The sequence below is a fragment of the Lipophrys pholis genome (assembly GCF_963383615.2).
Source record: "Lipophrys pholis genome assembly, chromosome: 17".
Lineage (NCBI taxonomy): Eukaryota > Metazoa > Chordata > Actinopteri > Blenniiformes > Blenniidae > Lipophrys > Lipophrys pholis.
In genome coordinates, this window is record NC_137643.1 from 8,736,051 (window position 1) to 8,752,545 (window position 16,495).

Below are 16,495 nucleotides of genomic sequence, written 5' to 3' on the forward strand. Positions count from 1 at the left end.
CAGAGGAATCCAAAACCCCCGGCGATATAGTAAGTGACAAAAGGGGCGTGAAATTTAGTTTATGAGTGGATATTTCCATGTCTGTCTTTTTCTCCTCCTCAGCTTTTGTTCCATGCGGCTCATGAATGGAGGCCCAGTCCAAATGAAACGTCTCCGAAAGCAGATATGCCCCGAGCGTGAAGATCCCACATTTAGATGCACGTCACACCCTATTTCTTTTTCACTGAATCAATAATATTGTCACTGCATGTAGACAAAAAAAAATAAAAAATACCCTGAGTGAGCGAAGTCTTTATGCACACCGGGCTTTTGTACAGTTTCTTTTCAGTTGATGGTTTCTTTGTGTGAGTTGTACTCTTGAAATACAAATGTATTCCCACTTCATGTGCATCACCACTTTATATGCTGGTAGGTTTCTCAGTGTGAGAGCATACAGGAGCATGTTGTTTGTGTGTTTGTGTGCATTTTTCTTTTTCTTTTTTTAACCAATGGAGACACAGATCCCTGATTGGACAAATCTTGAGATTTCCTCAAAGAAAATCAATAAATTATTATTATTATTATTATTATTATTAGACTGTAGCCTCTTTATAATGACTAACAACAATTTAGGTTTTAAAGCATTTACAGTATTCAACATCATTTCAAAGGAAAAAAAACCTTCACTTTTTCCAGCAGATGGTTACAGTGTAGAATCTCTAGTGAGTCTGTAAATGAATGCCAGTTAATATATTGTGTGTGTGTGTGTGTGTGTGTGTGTGTGTGTGTGTGTGTGTGTGTGTGTGTGTGTGTGTGTGTGTGCAGTTGTTGAGCTGAAGGCTTTCCTGAGATTAATCTCCTCGGAGTTTTGGATTGTGGGAAAACACATGTTGTTGTCCACTTCACTGTTGCAGGGTGGAAACATGTTGAGGCTTGACGACAAGAAGGTTGAAACGAGGTCACGCTGTCATACAGACACACTCGGTCTCAACTCTGTGTGAAGTGAGGAAGACTGACGAAAGCACACTGCCTTCCTTTTAAACCTGATTGATTGGACCCATATACTAATCCTGCATATAGTTCAGGGTGGTGGGGGTGCTTTACTGTATGCATCCTGTGTACTTTCTTCTCCATGCTGTGAAAGCTCCAGGATGCATCTAAAAATATCTTGGGCCCATGAGGAAAAGAGGAAAACATTTGAAGAGGAACACAGGACAGTTTCCTAAACATGGCAGCTCAGGAGGAAATCCAGAAAACAAGAGGAAGGACCCCCCACGTCCACCCCCCCTTCCAAGCTTGCACTTTTATATCTAACAAACTTAAACCTGCAGTGAAGCGCCACGGAAGCAAAACCTGCAGTCTCAGTCTTTCTTTGACTTTCTCTATCACACCCAAATGTGAATTTTGGTCTGTTTGTGCTGGCATTGAAGGCTCCACTGATCTGAGGCGGTAATCCTGTTTATCAAGGTTAATTTAAAGACATTACCTGAAATAAAACCGGATTCATGGGAGATATGTGCAGGGATATTTAAAAGAGGAGGAGGGGCGGGTAGTTTGGAGGAGGAGGAGATCCAGATGGGAAGGAGCAGAGTCGCTGCCGCAGAACGGAGATAGAGAGAGAGAGAGAGAGAGAGAGAGAGAGAGAGAGAGAGAGAGAGAGAGATAGAGAGAGAGAGAGAGCGGAGGAGAAGACACGAAGCTTCCTCTCTGCATGGAGATGAGAGATTCTTTAACCAAACACTGAACAGTCGGATCTCACTCGGTGCCGCCATGTATTTTGGTGAGTAAACACGCTCTCAGAGTTATTTTCTTTTCTGCAGGAGTCACTTGTTGCTATGTTGGGAATGGATGAGAGCTTTGTGAAGTCACCTGCTCAGCAAACAGACAGAATCAGTCCATTAAAGCTCAGATCGCATGTAAATGTATTGGACTCGACTGAGTGTAATGATTCTAATTATTATCATAAAAATAGAAATAATACCACTGGAACAGTCGACTTTTCTATGATGTTTAAATTCAGACTTACTGTTGTACATCTTAGACTAACGATCACTTCTTTTTATTATACAAATTATTAAAAATAATAATGGCCAATCTTAAATTTGGATGCGCGCGCGCGCGCTCGTGAAGATTTCCCACGTGTGTTTCTTTCTCGAGTCTCAACTTCTCTGAAAGTCGTTTCCGTGCCAGCGCGCGCCGTGCGTGCGGGCGTGCGTGTATCCACATACACGAGCGCGCGCACTCGGAGGCAATCAGACTAATGGCAAAGCGGATGGGTGTGTGTTGTGATTTTGATTATTATAATTACAACATGCGAGCTGGTCCCGAATCAAACCGCAATCAAGCTCCGAGGAGACGGAAACTCCGCAAACAATCCTCGATAATCAAAACTCCGCGTATCACGCCGCGCGTGTCCTCAACACTGCTGCGCGTGTCCGTGCGCGGGCATGTGCCAGGTCTGCAAGTGTACTCATGTTCTTAGGCATGTGTCAGTGATGTATGATATTATTCGGATGATTAGAATGAGATAATAAACAAACAGAGTGTAGTTATGGTGCGCTGCGGCAGAAGAAAGTAGATCTTTGTTTTTTTTGAATGCAGAAAAGTATAATCGCAGGTTCTAGCTGGATGCAAATTATACTGATAAAGTGTGAAATATAAGGCTCGCGTGCCAAATTGGGCCTGCAGGGATCTCAATCTGGCCCAAAGGTTGACCCTGCATCCTGTAAAAATTGCAAACTCTAAGTAAACTACAATTTGTATTAAAGAAACATAACTACTATTGCCAATTTGTGCGTGGTTTTATTAAGTGTAACTTCAGCCAGAGAGCCAGAACTAAACGGCAGATGTTAATAGTGATGCAGCAGAGAAAACGTTAACTTATTGCAAACACATTATCATGAAAGGTGAATCATGAGGCGAATGCATGAAAACATGCTGACGGCTGCAAAAATCGTGTGGCCCAAGACAGTGAGTCTTTTTGCCAACATTAGTCTGGAGGGGAAAAAAACTTTCTCCAACTGGCTGAGGTAAAACCTTGAAGCATGCAGGGCAGCTGGCATTAAAAACTGGCCAAGTGTTCAGTGTAATTTCCAATCACTTACTGTAACAAGACCTTGTATTTCATCCTGTGGGGTTATTCTTGAATGTCAGGTTGTTCATTTCACACCACACTATGTCTTATTTCATTAAGAGCGATCCTCTAATTTCTTTAAGAAAACATGGATCTTGCTAGTACACAATTCAAAAACTCAAGTTTGACTCATAGCATCAAGTAAATATATCTATCTCCCACTTCTATATGCAAAGTACACGTTGACATGGATGAAAGTGTGTCTATCCTTATTTTGTTGTTGTTGTCTTATTTCAATAAGTTTCAGCAAGAATGGCTGTAAAAATAGCTCAAGGTTGCCACCCTTTACAATAAAGAACATTCTAGCTTTTATGGGCATGGTGAGCAGCCTGCATGGATGTAAGTGTGTGGATGTGAAGTACACTGAGACTGCTAAAGCAATATAGTCCATTTACCTTTTTATTCACGTCTCTCACCACATCCTGCATTTCACGTGTATGAATAGTTGTGTCAATCAGCTGTTTTCTCATTTTAATAAGTTGGAATATAAGTGTATGGAAATGACCACTCAGAACAAACAACACTTTATTATTTAAAGCTTGTCCAATGGGCCGACTATGTTGTTTTAATGGATGATTGCAAATTGTTTATTTCTATGAGACGTTGTAAAGTAACCTGTTCTCTGCAGCTGTGCAGTTTGAACAATGTTATTAAAATTGTGGGAAGATTGGTTCAACAGCTCATTTGCCTCCCGTGAAATTAAAACCTGATGAAAATAAGAGGGGGGAGAAAAAAAAAAGCAGTACATCTTGAGATTATTTATTTATTTATTTTTTTCCATTGTTTTCGTCGACCTCTCTCTGGCACGTTAACGTTAATCATCGTCATCCAGAAGAAATCGCCTCATCTCCTTGGGTCTCTGCGCCATATTTTGATCTCCCTATCACGCTCTCTCCCAGGTAATGTGTGCCACAGCGCTCTGCCGCCGCTGGCTCGTCCCACGCTGGGCAGAACGCAGCCCTCCCCCGACCCCAAAGCCCTGCTCCCCTTCCACCTGCTGCCTGGATTCAGTGACGTGAGTACTGTCAGTCAAAAGCAGCCTCACTTGTAACACTGTACGCTCAGACCTTCTCTTTTTAACACCCTGAAATTGTTCACTTGAGTCAGGAGGAGTTGCGTTCTTGGAGTAGTACGCCTGGGTCCACAATACACAGATGTACGAGCGCGTGCTGCCCACACCTTTCCAAATATATCACCTCTGATGCAGAAAGCTGTGACATTTCCACGCAACCTGGGGGGGTGGAGCTGATTCCTTGGTATTCTCCATGCAGAGCCGCTCTTAGCTGTCTACCCTGCTGTTTGTGACGGGCAAAGGAGGAGAGAGCTGAAGCCGGCCAAGTCCGAGCTCAGAGGAGAGTTGGGAGTGTTGAATGATGACGTGTGGTTCACCCTGGGATCAGTGCTATATGTCTTCATATAATCCTGGCTGTATATTGCATGGAATCCTTTTTTTGGAGGGGGGGGGGCTGAGATGGTGGAGATGAAGTGCAGTAGCTCCTGATTGTATAAGTGCATCTTTTTCAAGCCAACAAAACACAATATTTTTCTTTTTTTTTTCTTCTTTTTGCCGAACGTAACAGCTCCAATACAGAAGCTAAACATGTAGTGAAATAATGGTCTGAAAAGTGCTCATGTGCCCATTGTTGAGTCTGACCAAATAACCACTCTGAGGCAAAAATTGTCTATTTTTCTTTTGTCCCTCCCTTCTTTTCACTGTTATTTCATTTCTAGTCCCCGATGTGCCGTTGAATGTTCAGAGGAGAGCCACAGAGAGATGAATTGAGGGTTTAAAAGAAAGCGTGTGTGTGCGTCTGAAATCCCCGGCCTGTCTGCGTGCAGTGTGGCGCGGTGCATTTATTTTGCATGTGTGTGTGTGTGTGTGTGAAAGCTCCTTCTCTTTGTCAAAAAGCCCATCTGCCACCTGAGGAGAAATCAGGCATTGGTTTGGGTCCCGGCCCACTCCCCTTCCATTTCACCCGGCAGTCCTCTCCTCTCCAGCCCTCTCATCCTCCCCTTTCACTCACTTCTCTCTCTTCACTTCAGCTCTCTCCTCGTTTCCACTTTGTCTCCTGCCGTCGACTGTGCCATCCCTCACCCTCTCATTCACTTTTTCTTGCTTTCAGAGTGTTTGGCTTTTCTCTCTCTCGTTTTTCTTCTTCTTGCCATCAGTGACGACACGCAGCAGCAGGATCACCAGAATTACATTTCTTTAAATCAAAAATGTCGGCGTGTTTCACATTCCCATGACTTTCTCCGAGTGGATGACATCAGCACGGATTGAAGAAATTCTCTCATATCACCCTCACCCTGCTGAGTCATACCTCTTCCCACCTGCTTCTGCCCTCTCCCTTTTTCTTTCATTTTATTTCAACGCTTTCTCTTCCAGCCTGCAGCCGTAGGAACATGATCACTCCTGTAAAAACTCATTGAACTTTTCTGGGTTCAATTTTCACCTTTTAGATTTTGTACAGTGAAGGTAGAAGAGGTCACGCCAGTGGATTTCAGAGTGTGTGTCAGTTTCTTGCCCTGATCAGCCTTAAGGTCGGAGCAGGAACATGAGGGCTGCCTTTACAAAATCGATAAGTCCAGATTTCAGATCTGAACAAACGTGCAATGTGATTAAATAAAGAATTAACATTGTTATAAAGTGTTACAGATTATATATAAAGCGTCATCAGCTATTTATAAGCAAAATAAGAGTGATGCTTTGTATTGCCTAATTAGACAAACAGCCGTTAACATCACACAGTATACACATTAAAAACTCACTGCAGAACATTCTGCTGACTCTTAGTTCGGTTCATTTATCTTCAAGTTGACTGTTTATGTAAGTGACTCCTACTAATTTCCAATCAACAATTACACAGGGAAGCAGTGAATTCCCCCACAGGGGATACGTCTCAAGCATTTATTGGCATTGTGCTTAAAAAGAGTTTAAAAAAAAAACCCAACATGTTTTGTTAGGCGACTTATTGATTTACCAACATTAAATAAACCTTAATGTAGTTACGAAATTAATCCCATCCCGGGTGATATTATCCAAGCCTGCTTTTGAAGTTTGGAAATCCTCAAGTAAGAATGTTGTCTCAAGTATATTTTGTCTGTGAATCTTCTCACTCCTCTGAACTGAACCTGTGGGTGTGAAGTAAGTGGGCACGCAGCAGAACTCTGTCCGCCTGTGTTGTCTCTGTGTGTTTTTTTATGTGTGTGTGTGTGTGTGTGTGTGTGTGTGTGTGTGTGTGTGTGTGTGTGTGTGTGTGTGTGTGTACACACCTGTGTTCTCTTGTGAATGTTGATGTGGTGTGCGTTGGCCTCTTTAAAAGACTACACAGGAGTTTGTTTGGTGCCCACATGTGCGTTGTCATGGCTACAGTTTTACGTGTGTGTGCGCGCGTGCGTGTGCATGTCCAGACTTGGATGTTTGTCGTGAGCCAGGGATCCAACTCTACAAACTCAGATTTCATCTCATATTTGGCTTTTACATTGACAGCACTGCTGTTTTTCTTTCTTTCTTTTCTTTGGGGGGCCTTTTTCAAAAATGATAAAGCAATATTGTAGCCAAGAAAATGATGAGGATTTAAATGACAAAGAACCAAAAGCAACAGCTCATTCATCATAACTCCCCCCTTTCAGGTGCTTGACGTCATACGTTCACATTCGGCTGTCACGCTGGTTCACTGTATGAGTCTGGGGACATTCATCAGTAGAAAGGCTGAAGCTATTGACTACGATCCCGGTACTGTTGTACTTCACTTGCCATATGTTTTTGCTGCTACTCTCCGCCATGAAGCCGAGCTTTTCTGATATGTCACCACCCCAGTGTGTGAAGAAGCCTCTCGAGATAATGTGCTAATTGTAATTAACACTTTTGAGTGTGGATGGCTTGTTTTCACAGTTTTGCAAACGGTTGGGACTATGTGGAAACAGTTTTCGAGATAATATTACAAAGAATTGTAATTTTGTATGAATTCATATTTATTTCACAGCAGGACATAGACAACCTGTCATGTTGAATGTAAGACATCTTTCCAAACATCCATTCATTTTCTATGCCGCTTTATCCAATTCAGGGCCACTGGGTGATGGAGCTGATCCCAGCTCACTTTGAATGAAAGTTCACCTTGACCAGGTCGCCAGCACATTACGTAGTTGTCCCTGGGCCCATGCAGTGTTTTATTTGCCAATATTTAAGTAACATTTACTTTTGATGTGGAAACCTCTGAAGTATTTCACATTTACAATATTCAGATTGTTCCATCCACTTCTCAGAGACTCCACCCCTCAGTTAGGGTACTGACCTGTTGTTTACTGTATTTTATACGTTCCAACAGTGAAGTATTTGTGGTGATACATTCTGTGCAACCTGCTGAATGTGCTATTTTCATGACTTTTGACAGGCATTGATTGAGGCAAGTTAACTCTGGCAGGTGAAACAGTATCTGTGTGCGCAAGACGGCAAGAGGAGCCGGGAGGAACAAGGGTAGGCTGACTTTGCCACAGGTACTGGTCCACCGTGGGAGTGGAGGGTGAGGGTGGGGAATCCACGTGGAGGCAGGAAGGTGACTTTGATCAGACGGAGAAGGAGGGAGAGACGGAGGGTTCAGAGGTAAGCAGATGGATGGGTGAAGTGAGGAACGTGTGATGGAAGGTCAGACTGTAACTCTGAAGCCTTGGGGCTGAGAGAGAGAGAGAGAGAGAGAGAGAGAGAGAGAGAGAGAGAGAGATTCTGATGACACAATGTTCAGTCTCATTTAGATGAAACAAGGTCCACGTCCTCATCAACGTTTCAGCAGATTGATCTGTTACGTTTTACATTTTGTCTTGTTTTATGATTTGCAGTTTCCACATGACACAAACGAGCGCCACTGTTGTTGGTTTGACTTTGAGATACTCATACCATGCACATAGTCGGTTGTGTTTGTGAAGAGCCGGGATCTCAGCTTTGGCACTGAAGAAACAAGCAAATCTCACCAGTGCAGTGCTTTATGTTCTCTCGCTGGCCGGACCAAAGCAACACATCCATTTTCACGTCACCACCCGCCACATTTCCATAAAGCTTCCCTGCTTTGGCGGCTTATACGGCCCCCTGCATTTCATCTCAGGTTATAGGTTTGTTTTGCTCCACAAAGGCCAGTTGGGTTTTATTTCACTGAGTATAGGCGCTCATTACAAATTCCAGTAATGTCCAGAGGTGCACAGCCTTGTGTGGTCAGACTCAGGTACTGTGCACACACCCCAATACACTCTCACATTCAAGGGTTTGGGTTTACTACCTGTCTCGAACACCCATAAAGAAATCCAGTTTGGATGTAAGAAGTATGCAGTTTTATTAATCCGGTGACACCAACAACTCGACAAAGCCGCTTTGCATGCACGCTTCATACATGTACAGTGATTTCCATCTGGGAAATCGGGCCGGGCTGGGAGAGGCAACCTTCGCCCTGCAGGTTTTAAATGCGGCTGTAAAAAGTTTGTAGTTTGTCTGCTCTGTGTTGTGATGCAGGTCGTGGTCGGCATGGTTTCACGGTGGTCTGAGGGGAGTCTGTACTCATCGTTGTTTATCAATCCCAAAAGACATTGATAATAGTCTCTGTAAATCTGAATTCATTAGGGTATCCACAAAGAAAAAGAAAAAAGATTACATGACACATGAAAGCTTCTCTATGAGACGAGCTGCATTCATACCTACTTCCCCAATTTGATCCGAGCTGACCTCACAGTCTTTTTTGTGACTCAAGTACTTTTCAGGCGGAAGAATGTATGTGCTTTTATAGGAAAAACAGCGAGCTTTCACCAATGAACACAAACCACTTGACAGAAAGTCAACATGGCAGCTGGGCATCTCCTCACATTTCGCTAACAATATGAGCATTTGGAGCAGATTGCAAATAGTGGTGGGCAGAGGAGAAGTAAATTATGCTGCAGAGTGGTTTGACAGGTTTTTGTAAATATTTTGACGCTTTTATCTGCCGTGACAACATGCCGCTATAAAAAATAAATTAATATGCCATGAATCTGAGCTGACCCCGTTCTTCCCTCTGCATGATCAAATGAGAAGCACAGCCTCTGAATGCCAGGCGTCAATCTTAAAAGAGTGTCTCTTTATGTCTGCTGACATTAGTCAAGGTCTGACTTGTCTGCAGCAGAGAGCATATCATTTACACTCCCTGCTTTTATCTTGACTCTAATGACTGACGTGTGTCTGTGTTTCGTGTGTGTGCTGTTGTGCCCATACCGAGTGTGACTGGGAGCTGAACTCCCCACCCCCCCCACCCCCACCCCCACCCCACTCAGCACCTTCTCCTAACCCCCACCTCTAACCTGACATATTATAAATCTCTTAAGTCTCAAAAGGAGCGTGGTAGCGTGCTGACAGCGTATCGTTTTCACCTTAAGTGCTCGCTGTCGCTACCTAACTGAGCTGGACTCCTACATTCCAGCACCGTTTGTGACCTTAACATTGCGCCTCTGCTCTGTTGCAGATGGATCACATCCATAAAGCTCTGATTGGCCCAGCCTTTGGTCTGAGCTCACCCCTGAAGAGGAAGCCCAGCTCTTGCGGTGTCTGTCGAGTGAGATTCAACTCTGAGGTGGGTGTTGTCGTGTTGGAAAACACAACTCCCGTGATGCTTTTTGTATTTCACACACACACACACACACACACACACACACACACACACACACACACACACACACACACACACACACACACACACACACACACACACACACACACACACACACACACACACACACACACACACACACACACACCCTCACGAGGCAGCTGCACAGATGAGTTTCAGCTTGTGTTTCGCTACTCAACTGGTTCCGAGGGTGTAGACCGGTCTCATTTAACGACTAGGTGAACTGTCCACACCCCTAATATCTGAACGTTGTAGAAAAGCATTTTTTATTTGTGACTGTGCCAATGTGACCTGCTACTCCTGTTTCTAATGTGAAACACGGGATCCGAGCACAGGCAGAACAGGAGTCACAGTCAGAAAAATATCTATAATTATTTTTACTATATAAAGACAGGGTCAAGCTTGTGCATGTTGTTAGTTCAAAGCTTTTTTTTCTTTGCTGTTGCTCACTCAGGCGCAGGCTTCGTCCCATTACAGTGGCACGAAGCATGCGAAAAGGCTCAAAGCTCTGGACACCCCAGATTCAAAGATCAGGACCTCTGAACCGGTCACCAAGGAAACCACATCGCAAATCCTCTCGTCATATTGTTCGCAGCCCTCCAGCTCCGACACAACATCAGGAGGTGTGTGCTTCTGTAGGCATGCATGATTTTTCCTGCATGTCTCTGCGTGTGAGCGTGTGTGTGTGTGTGTGTGTGTGTGTGTGTGTGTGTGTGTGTGTGTGTGTGTGTGTGTGTGTGTGTGTGTGTGTGTGTGTGTGTGTGTGTGTGTGTGTGTGTGTGTGTGTGTGTGTGTGTGTGTGCAGATATGAAATGCATAGTATTAGATAGATGAATGCACGGCTCAGACCTTCTTTTCCCAGGCATGACTTTAACTCTTTGATGTGATAAACCTCCCGCTGCTTTGGGTTGCACAGTGAAGAGATTAAAGGTGGAACATTATCCTCTGCTCTTCCTTCATGTCTATATTTTCTGACCTCATTTAGTGGCCTCTTGAGATCAAAAGCACATTGAAAATGCTTTGAATATGATCTGTGGGTAGCTGTTCAGTGTGTGTGGTGTTGTTGTTTTTTTTAAAGCCTCTTCACTTGTGTGTCTGAAGCCATGTCGCTGTGAGTGCGGAGGTGCGACTGACTGCTTTCCATCATGTGTGTACACTTCCATGTCAGCCCTGATGTGCTTCTTTTGCCTGCGTGTGGGCGTTTGGAAATGAAAATAATACATTTTTCCGCAACTAAAGAACAGAAAGGGTGAAGAATTATACTCGACACCGCCGATATGGGCTTGCTCGTGAGAGTGGGAAAATGAATGTTCATTTTAAGCCTGAAGTTTGTTTCCGGGGAGTGGAAGAGACAGCAGGAGAGCTCTCTGAAGATTACTTCAGTGTGAGCGTGTGGAATCAGTGGTAACAAACAGACACCCACTCTGCTAGGCTGAGCTAATCATTGTTATTAGCGTAGACGCAATCCTTAAATCAGCATGTGCTCCTGGAGGAGCAAGACAGCCTCACAATAGATAAGAGAGCCAAATCATCTCTGTGCAGAACTGTCCGTTTAAGTGGTGGGAGGCTGATCCCCGGGGAAATGATTGATTATTACTGCCATCAGAGAGGTTGAGAGGGCTCATAATCAATTGTAGCATGCAGAGTTTTTGTCTTTTCTCTTGAAAAATGTCATGAAGTTGATGCTTCTATTAGCTATTCGAATTCAGGGAATTACATAGAAGTCAAAATATGTGTTTGGCTTGTGCCTCTGAGATTTGCCTTATAGGCTGTCCATGTTTCTCTTACCTGTTTTCAGCACTCAGTGTTTTCTTCCCATGTCCGATCATCCATCTATCTTTTATACTTGCTTCAATCAAGTTAGGGCCACTAGGGCTCGAGCATATTTAAAGAGGATGCAGGTCAGCAGTGTGTCCAGAGCAAACACACACACACACACACACACACACACACACACACACACACACACACACACACACACACACACACACACACACACACACACACACAGGGAGTTCAGAATCACTAATAAAACATTTTAGAAAATCCCCTGGAATTGATCGCATGTTTCCTGTAGTGGAGCAACAGTGCTCACCCCTGCTTGTGTGTGCCACCCCAGAGTCATAGTTTTATCCCGTAAACATCCTAATTTCATTTTAATTTTTGGGGTTGGGGGCTTTACTTCAGAACCCTTAGCCTCGAACCCTACCTCACAGATGGCGCCTTCGAGCAGCAGCCCCACAGAAACTGTGAAAGCCACGTCTGACCCGTCCTCGTCGCCCGGCCCTGCACCGACGGAGAAAGAGACGCTGAAAGATGGAGAGGGCGAGGCTCCGGGAGAGGAGACGGAGGATGAGAAAGCCATGCGTCTTCTCTACTGCTCCCTCTGCAAGGTGGCCGTGAACTCGGCCTCCCAGCTCCAGGCGCACAACAGTGGTGAGCACCCCCAACCCCCCTGCACAGAGACATTTCCTGTGTCTTACATTCTCGTCTCTGATCTACTCAGGCACCAAACATAAGACCATGCTCGAGGCCAGAAGTGGTGACGGAGCCATCAAGTCTTTTCCGAGAACGGGGGTCAAAGCCAAGCTGGTGCCTCCGTCTGAAACGTCAACCGGACTTCAGAACAAAACCTTCCACTGTGAGATCTGCAATGTGCACGTCAATTCTGAAACTCAGCTCAAACAGGTGTGTTGTGCAGGATGGTAAATAATACAATTTAAAACTTAACAGGCCAAAGAAACATTTCACGTTTCAAGGTTGCCAAGTGTGAGTTGATCTGTCTCAACTAGTGGCTCACTACAAGATTTTAAACAAAGGTGTAACAAATACTTTAAACACTCTGAAGCGGATCCCAGCTGATTTATATATGTTCACACATTCGGAGACAATTTAAAGTGACCAATTCACATTAAATATCTTTGGATTGTGGGAGGAAACCCGAGTATCTAGTGAAAAGGGACATTTTCACTATGACCGTGTGTGTGTGTTTTACCCAGGCACTCTAGGTTTCCACCTCCAGTCCAAAATCTGTTTGGTTTGGAAGTGGTGACGCTATATTGCCCATTGGTGTGAATGTGAGTGTGTGTGGTTGTCTGTCTCTGTGTGTTTGCCCTGTGATGGACTGGAGACGTGTCCAAGGTTTATCCTGCCTTCATCTGGGATCATGTCCAGGCCCTCGCGACCCTGAAATGAATAATGTCTTTTCGAAGATGGATGGATAAACAGGCAGACATGCAGCTCTCCTGCTGGATTTAAGACAAAGTGCAATTTATGATTCATCCTCTTGCAAAACAGTGAGACATCTGCTCTCTTGTTTTTTTATCTGCATAATAATAATAATAATAATAAAAATAATAATTTTATTGGTCACTGCACACAATGAACATGTTAAAATACAATTAAAAACGAGCCAAAAATCCTAAATCGTTCAGCATGAGTATGCTTGCTTGAAAAGATTGGTTTTAAGATGTGATGTAAATCATATAAGTCCATTGACTGATTGGCACACTTTTGCAATGACACAATCACAGACTACCTGCACAGGAACTAAAGAAACTGGCTCATCAAACCTCTTAATGGCTGGTTCCTCTCGTGCATGTAAAGCGATGAAAAGGTCAGCCGTCACACAGTTCAGCAAGTCAGAAGCGTCAACAGAGCCATCATCACATTATCCATCATATCTTACGACCGGGGCACTGTGGGCCGTGCGTATTTTATTCCAAATCACATTGCGAGCGTCTCACACCTGTCGCTGCAGGTAAGTCAAAATCACAGATCCCTCAAGATAATGAGTACAAAGCTACTAAGCCTCTTCTATTTCCGTGAGCATTTGAATATGATGTTAGCGTCTCTGCCCGTGATGTGAATACTTAGTGTTGGTCGCCATATCTGACTGTCTAAAAGTTAACTTCGGCCAGGTGCTCATGAATATTCAGCAGCTTTCTGCTGATTGTGTGCTGTGTCGGCCACGGCCATCTGTTTGCGCCTGTCAATCAAATCAAAAAGATTTCCAAACCCGCCCCTCATGAATATTTTGGAATCTCAAAGTCTGAGCCAACAATATGTGTGTATTCTGCCTGACTGCACACAGACCTTGATTAGATTACCTTTAATTTCCTCTCCACTTATTATCAAAATTTCCAGGCAAATATGGCCCGTTTTTTTTTTTTTTTCAATGTTGCTGTTTGGGTTCGTTTCCATCAGTGTTTACCTGCATGTTCTTCCCCTACAGCACATCAGCAGTCGGAGGCACAAGGACAGAGCAGCAGGTAAACCAGCCAAGCCTAAGTTCAGCCCGTACACTCCCACCCAGCGACACCAGAGTTTCCAGGCAGTGAGTATACTCTCCTGTTGTTTGACTGTATTTTTCCCCCGTCGTTGTGTTTGTGTACATGAGATAAATCTCAGGAGTCTCTTCCAGGAAACTCCACTCCCGGCTGCCAGCGAGGCAAATTGCTGGTGATATCAGCTGAGGATTATTCAATGTTGTACCCGTGTGGAATGACTAAAAATGACAGCAGATAACTGATAAGATTGTAGGCGCAGCTTGTACTTTTTTTTTTTTTTTGTTTAACCTGTTTATCCTCTTCTGGTATTTTCTGTTGTTTCCCGTTGGGAGAAAACACATCTTGATAGCAACTGTGTTTGTTTCTCAGATAAGACTGACTTTACGAAAGAGCCAGGACCTGACCAAACCCCTGGCGTCTAGTCTCCTGCAGCGTCAACTCTCCGCAGCCGCCGCCGCCGTCGCTATGGTGTCGATGTCCCCCTTCCCTCTCCAGCCCACCTCAAACTCCAGCCCCGCCCTGTTTCACAGCCAGCCCCTCCCCCAGGCGCTGCTCCACCCGGCACCCGGACCCATCTGTTCAGCACACACGTCGGTGTTGTTTAGACCCTACTGACCCGTCCCTGTCGACAGTCGCCCCCGAAACGTGGATAAATGCAGACCTGAGACCTGAACAGGATGTGATAGAAGGCAGCAGCGCTCCCTGAACTCCACACACCTCCAGAAAACAAATGGCGTCACGGGGCAGGACCGCAGGCTGTTTCGTGGGGCTACAGACATTACACAGATCTGGAGGGAGGAATTTGAAAGGCAGCAAATCAGAAAATAAAAGCGGAATATTTCCTGATGTGAGAGAGTGTGACTGCCGCTGAGTGCCTGCACAGATGTTCACATCATAGAAGCACAACTTTTATGGCATTTTACTTTATTCTTTTAATATAATATGTTCCATTCAAAAAGTCCTCCCTAAAATTGACATTTTATTTATATACATGAGAGAAATATATAGAAGGGTAAACTTCCATGATGGCTGTGTCTGTGTGGGCGAATATGTGCAGATGTGGATACAACAGAGCATGATTATTATCTTCCAATAAACATTTGCTGTGGATACTCTCATTGATTACAGATGGTCCTTCAAAATAATCCTGTCGGTGAATGCATCCTAATGGTGTCACTAGTCAAACTAACTCCAACCAGTTTAACCCTCTGAAATGTGCAATTAAATAAATAAATATGTGCAAATGTGAAATGATGCTCATCTGTTTGTTGGATGAACATTTGCTCCACAAACCTTTTAAATGTCAGTGTATTCAGGACTAAAAATTTCCCTTAAGTCTTTTAAAATCTTTAAGAACTCGGTGTCCAGACACCGCCATAAAAGTAGATGCATCAAGACACATTCAGTCTTCACCTCCTCATAAACTAATAAATCTCAGGCGACCTGAAGGCGGGTTATCCTCCCGTTAGCAGCACATTAAATAATTGTTCCTTTATCTGCGTTCAGATATTTTCCTAAAAAAAAACTAAGTGAACGGGAGAACATCCACAGCTGGCAGAGTGTGCTGTGCTGCTTACCCTCCAGGTTCATTCTCCAGAATAAATCAAAGCAGGAATGTTTTGTCTGCCTTTCTGATGAGAATTGTTCAACTCCTGCCCCGAGCAATGGGGTCAGTCTGCTGGGCTTGATGTCCGAAAGAGGCGTTGCTGAAGAGTGCAGAGGTGTGGAGAGAGTCTCTGGTGTTGCTTTAGTGCAAGCACTGGCCTGATGAAATGTGTGTGTGACATTCCTCTGCTGACATTATCTAAATGATGGTCCTTTAAGCGTTCTTTGAGGTCGACGTCAGGTCAGAGGCTGCGGGATTCCTCCCCGTTTTCTTTCTTGCTTTCTGTGACCCCCACGGCGCTGACTGTCTCCTTGTTTTGCTCTTTCATCGGCAAGCTGACACCAACCTGGATTAATTATTCAGAGATTTCTTTTAATGTCTCACGCAGCCCCTCCAAAGTAAATAATGCCATCAGCCAATTCAAAGAATTATCATCCAATCAATCAACAGCCTCCTGATCCCTGAGCCACAGCAGCTCTTATAATGGTTATTAATAATCGTCAGGGGTGACGATTGTGAACATCTGTGTGTGGGAGGCTCGATTCTACACAGGCTGCTGGAATTTGGACCTCCACTGGCTTCTTAACTCTTGAGCTCGTCCACTGGCCAAACCTTCACTGCCTTTTCCCCCTTCACCTTTTTGCTGTCGTTCTTTGGTTATCTCGCAATGCCCTCATGGCTCCTCTTCCCTCCAGCTTTCTGCATTTTCTTCCGCTGTCCAATCCGTGGCAGGCGCACGCGCATGCACACATAAACATATGTCAGCAAGACAAAGGCCTGACTTGGCATCCAGGGAATTTTTTGTTCTCCGCTACCTGGACCGACTACAAAGGTGCAATGC

At 44.4% G+C, this 16,495-nt stretch overlaps 1 protein-coding gene across 4 annotated transcripts; it reads left to right on the forward strand.

Annotated features, from left to right (window-relative positions):
- Positions 1–1,545: 1,545 nt before the first annotated feature.
- LOC308123249 (zinc finger protein 385D-like) lies at positions 1,546–15,296 on the forward strand. 4 transcript variants are annotated; one of them, XM_080485651.1, is made up of 8 exons: positions 1,546–1,759; positions 4,012–4,127; positions 9,595–9,702; positions 10,214–10,382; positions 11,947–12,195; positions 12,266–12,447; positions 13,994–14,095; positions 14,418–15,296. In XM_080485651.1, the coding sequence occupies exons 1-8, from the start codon at positions 1,750–1,752 to the stop codon at positions 14,661–14,663; spliced, it is 1,182 nt and encodes a 393-aa protein (XP_080341777.1). In that variant the 5' UTR covers positions 1,546–1,749; the 3' UTR covers positions 14,664–15,296. The 4 variants fall into 4 exon arrangements, with proteins under 4 accessions (XP_080341777.1, XP_080341780.1, XP_080341779.1 ...); XM_080485653.1 differs by having other exon boundaries at positions 1,573–1,759; positions 3,945–4,127; XM_080485654.1 differs by lacking the exon at positions 11,947–12,195.
- Positions 15,297–16,495: the final 1,199 nt, after the last annotated feature.